Raw genomic sequence first — 4,998 nt, forward strand, 5'->3', positions numbered from 1 at the left:
AGTTGATGACTCTATCTTCAACAAGATAATAGGTACATCAACAACAAATGAAGCTTGGGAAATCTTGAAAGTTGTGTATCAAGTTAATGATACAGTCAAGACAGTTAAATGATAGACATTGAGAGCACAGTTCGAAACGCTAATGAATACTGACATAGAGAATGTGGATCAGTTCATGAGTAGAGTCATGGGAATAGTCAATCCAATCAAACTCATTGGTGAAACCATTTCATATCAGAAAATTGTTGAAAAATTCATTTGAATACTGCCAAAGAAATATGACATGATGGTAACAACGATTCTGGAATCCAAATATTTTACAAGTATCTTAGTAGAACAATTGACTGGATCACTTCCGGCACACAAAACAAGACTCAACTTTGCAGGAGATTCCATGGAGCAAGGTTTGAAAGCACAACTCTCTTTTGGAAGAGGCAGAAGTAGAGGATATAGAGGCGGCATCAAGCAAGGTAGAGGATGAAGCAGAGGTAGATTAGAACGTCATCATGTAGTAGAATAGTGGAGACCTCCACAAAACCAAAGTTAGAGAAGAATACCATGGAGAATGTCTTATGTCCAATGTTATTACTGCAAGAAATTCAAGTATTATGAACATGAATGTAGAAAGAAATAGTGAGATCAACAAAGAGGCAGTGTCCATCTCTCCAACAATGTAGGAGAATCCTCTAAAACAACGTTTCTTTCTTGCCATATTTATGAAGATACTCACAACAAGGATCTTTGGCTACTAGATAGTGGCTGCAACAATCATATGACAGGAAAAAATATATGCTTTCTTATCTTGATGCTTCTATAACATCAAATATTACTTGTGGAGATCATTCCTGTATTAAAGTTGAAGGGAAAGGTATTGTCCATATACTTACTAAACAGAATGAGAATAAATACATACCTAATGTGTGGCAGAAAGGAAAAATGGGTCATTCATGAACATGGCCAAATGTATGCTTGGTGAGAAGGAGTTTTCAAATAACTATTGGGTTGAAGCAATTTTGACAACAATGTATGCTTTCAAGAGATATCCAACAACTAGTCTCCAAGATACACTACCTCAACAAGCATGTGATGGTAAAAAGGTAAATGTATCTCACTTTAGAATTTTCATATCAATAATTTTTTCACATGTTGTTGAGCATCTAAGAAAGAAGCTTGATGATAGGAGTGAAAGATGTATTTTCATAGGCTATAGTAAGAAGTCAAAGTCTTGCAGACTTTATCATCCAGTTACCAAGAAGTTTGTTTTAATCAGAGATATAAAAAATGTTGAAAATAAATCTTGGTATTATCATGTTGATGAATCTTCAAATAAGTCCTTTTATCCACCATAGCCACCAATATTCCAAGTTGAAGAAGAGTCATACCATTCTGAAAATACTACATCTTTAAGCATTAAATCAATGCGTGATTCAACATCTTTAGAAGATAGTCAGAGAAACATCAGAGAAATATATGAGAAAGAGCATGAGTTTGACTAGCAGAATATGTTTGTAATTATTTCATCTCAACCAACTCATTTTGAAGAAGCACTTAAATAAGAGAATTGAGTTAATGTAATGAACCAAGAAATTGTTTCCATAGAGAAGAATCAAACTTGGGAATTAGTTGATCTCCCAAGAGACAAAACTAGAAATGGTGTAAAATCGGTATATAAGACCAAGCTAAAAGGAAAAGGAGAGATTGAGAAACATAAGGCACGGCTTGTTGCCAAAGGATTCTCACAATAATTTGGTGTCGATTATGGTGAAACATTTGCACCAGTAGCATGGTTAGACACTGTCAAAATCATTTTTTCCATATCAGCTCAACACAAATGGAAAGTTTATCAGCTTGATGTGAAATTTGCCTTCCTAAATAGTATATTGAAGGAAGAATTTTATGTAGAGCAGCCTCCTAGTTTTGAAGTTCCAAGACAGGAGCATAAGGTATACAGATTGAATAAATTTTTGTATCGTTTGATGTAAGCTCCAAGACTTGGTATAGTCTCATTGATAACTATATCATCAAAAGTGGTTTTTCCAAAAGCAACCATGAGCCAAGCTTGTATACCAAAGCTCATGAAGGTAAAATTATTATTGTATGCCTTTATGTAGATGTTTTTCTTTATACCGACAATATGATGTTATAAGACTTCAAATCAGTAATGAAAATAGAGTTTGATATGACAAATATAGGGTTCATGAAATACTTTTTAGGCATTGGAATTCACCAATCTGCTAATGGAATTTTTTTTGGTCAACAAAAATATGCCACCGATATCATCCAAAAGTTCAAAATGACCAATTTCAAAACTGTTGATACACTAATTTCTCAAGGCACCAAACTAAGAAAAGAAGATATAAGACCACCACTGGATCCCACATTGTATAAAATTCTAGTTGGTAGTTTGTTGTATCTAACTCCAACTAGAACTAATATTATGTTTGTAGCAAGTTTTGCCTCCAAATTTATACAATCACCTAAGATTTCTCATTGGAAGGTTGCAAAAAGGACCTTAAGGTATATTGCATGGAAAATAGATTATGGTTTGTTATATACACATTCTGAAAATTGTGCACTTTCAGGTTATATAGACAATGATTATGAACGGAGTTTAGATGATCACAAAAGCACCTGAGGGTATACTTTTCATCTTGGAACCAATCTGATTTCATGGGCATCCAAGAAACAAACAATTGTTTCAATATCTTCTACAGAGGCAGAATATGTAGTAGAAAATCTAGTAGCTTGTCAAGCAGTGCGGTTGAGAAGATTATTGAAAGATCTATCAAATGTTCAAAAGAAGCCAACTACAATTTACTGTGATAACAATTCAGTTATTTTTTTTATCAAAAATCATGTTTTCCACAAAAAGTGCAAGCACATTGGCACAAGTTTTCATTTCATCCTTGAGCTTGTCAATGATGGGGACATAGTACTTTCTTTTTTTGGTTTCAAAGATCAACTTGCAGATATTTCGACAAATCCATTGGGCAGGAATGTATTTCAATTTCAATGAGAACAATTAGGCATTGTCAACGTCTCTACATGTAATACTTGAGATTAAGAGGGGTTGTTAAGATATCAATTTCAATTTCTATTAGGTGTCATCACATTTGATTTTGTTGTTTTCTAGGTGTCACAGAAAATTCATTTTTACTTCAGTTCTAATTCACAAGTGTCGAGTTCTACTTTAGTTGTTTATTATTTATGTTTACGTTGTAATCTATTTAGATATTTTTAATATTGAGAAGTGCAATCTTTGCTCCACTTTTTCGTTTTCCATTCTTTGTCACCTTGTAATCAGGGGAGAAATAAAATTAACCATTCAATGGTGGTGATGGAATAAATGTATGCTGATATTTTTATATTATGTAAACATTACCAAAAATAAGACAGTATAAAGTCAATCATTCAATGGTGGAGATGGAATAAATATATTCGTTGGATACTACTATTTTTTTTATTTTGTAAGGATTACAAAAGATAAGCCGACAAGAGATGCAACAAATTTGAACATCTTCTTTTTGTTCATACGGTTTAGATTTCCATGGAATATAATATTGTGATTGTTAAACCTTATTGAGAATGCAAATAAAAAATGTATGCTCTTGATGTGCATAGTTAGGTCTTTTAGGACAGAGGTTTCATGAGGGTTTGATCGATAGAAACCTAAACATTGTTGTTTTTGGTTTTTTATTTTCTTTTGTTTTTTTTTAGGCTTTTATGAACCTTATTAAATAATGGTTTTTTTTTTTTTTTTGAAAACAAATATTTGAGTAGGGCCACTACTTGAGAGAAGACAGGCAAATGGAAACTAAGCGATCGGCAGGCTAGGGTTTGCAGGTGGAATAGCAGGGAGGGCTGGAAGAAGCGAGTGCAGGGGAAAAGAGCAGGGGAAGTCGGGGCGGAGCGGAGGGAATAACAAGAAACCCTCGCACAGGAGCGTAAGTTTCTCAAGCAGCTGGTGCTGAGGGCAAAAATGGAAAACCGGCAAGGGAGGGGAGAGATCCCCTCCTATAAAAACATAGTTGCAGGAGAGGCAAGCGGCAGCGGCATCCAGAATGAGGCCAGGGAGAATAATAAAGAAGCACCAGTGATGGGCAAGTTGTGGCAAATGAAGACCGGAGGAAAGTGCTTACCTAGGGCACAGAAGAAACCCAGATACGTAATACCCAACAACAAGCTGGAGGAGTACAACAGTTATATGAAAGATCATGCACTGATCTGCAAGTTCGTAGGGTATTGGCCTACTGAAAAAGAACTATACAGGTGGATTTACCAAAGGTGGAGACCAAAAGGGCACATAGAGTTGAAACTGGGAGCAAAAGGGTTTTTTACAGCAATATTTGCGAATCTGGGGGATAAAGAAAGGGTTTTTGAGGAAGGGCCATATTTCATGAACAACGCAGGACTGTTCATGAAATACTGGGAAGAAAGATATAACCCTGACAATGAAAAGATGCTGGAAGCCCCGATCTGGGTCAGATTGTTTGGATTACCAGTGGAATTTTGGGATCCTGAGATTATGGAAGGGATAGGTAACATGATCGGTGCCTTTGTCAAGGTAGCGGAAGCAACGAAGAAAGGCAAGTATACATCTTACACAAGATTGTGTGTATACATGAATATAGCTGAACCTCTGTCGGAATACATAGAACTGGAATACCACGATGAAGTTTGGCAACAACCATTAGATTATGAGCATATCACCTTCTGATGCAGAAGATGTCATGATATGGTCACCTATATAGACAATGCCCTTTAAACAAGGAGGAAGAATACACAAGGAAAGAAGAAGAACAGCAAAGGGAAGTAGAGAGAACCGAGGAGACAGACAAGGGTTTCCAACAGGTTACCAGAAAGAAGAAAGCAGGTAAAGAAGGAATAAGAGCGCAGACACAAACGAAATCACTGAGCATTGAAAGTCAAAACAAGTTCAAAATCCTCCAGGAAAATAGTGAAGAGGGTGAGGACAAAGTGGCAGAGGAAGAAGATCCA

At 35.8% G+C, this 4,998-nt stretch overlaps 1 protein-coding gene across 1 annotated transcript; it reads left to right on the forward strand.

Moving 5' to 3' along the window:
- Positions 1-3,979: 3,979 nt before the first annotated feature.
- On the forward strand, positions 3,980-4,717 carry LOC149206126 (uncharacterized). Its single transcript, XM_089397603.1, has one exon. The coding sequence runs from the start codon at positions 3,980-3,982 to the stop codon at positions 4,715-4,717; it is 738 nt and encodes a 245-aa protein (XP_089253729.1).
- Positions 4,718-4,998: the final 281 nt, after the last annotated feature.

Source organism: Pinus tabuliformis, chromosome 1_2 (assembly GCF_031772625.1).
Source record: "Pinus tabuliformis cultivar Carrire ecotype Pingquan chromosome 1_2, CPIR1, whole genome shotgun sequence".
Lineage (NCBI taxonomy): Eukaryota > Viridiplantae > Streptophyta > Pinopsida > Pinales > Pinaceae > Pinus > Pinus tabuliformis.

Bases quoted from the DNA above. Each gene is read 5' to 3' on its own strand.
- LOC149206126 (XM_089397603.1), top strand. From the start codon at position 3,980: ATGGAAAACCGGCAAGGGAGGGGAGAGATCCCCTCCTATAAAAACATA.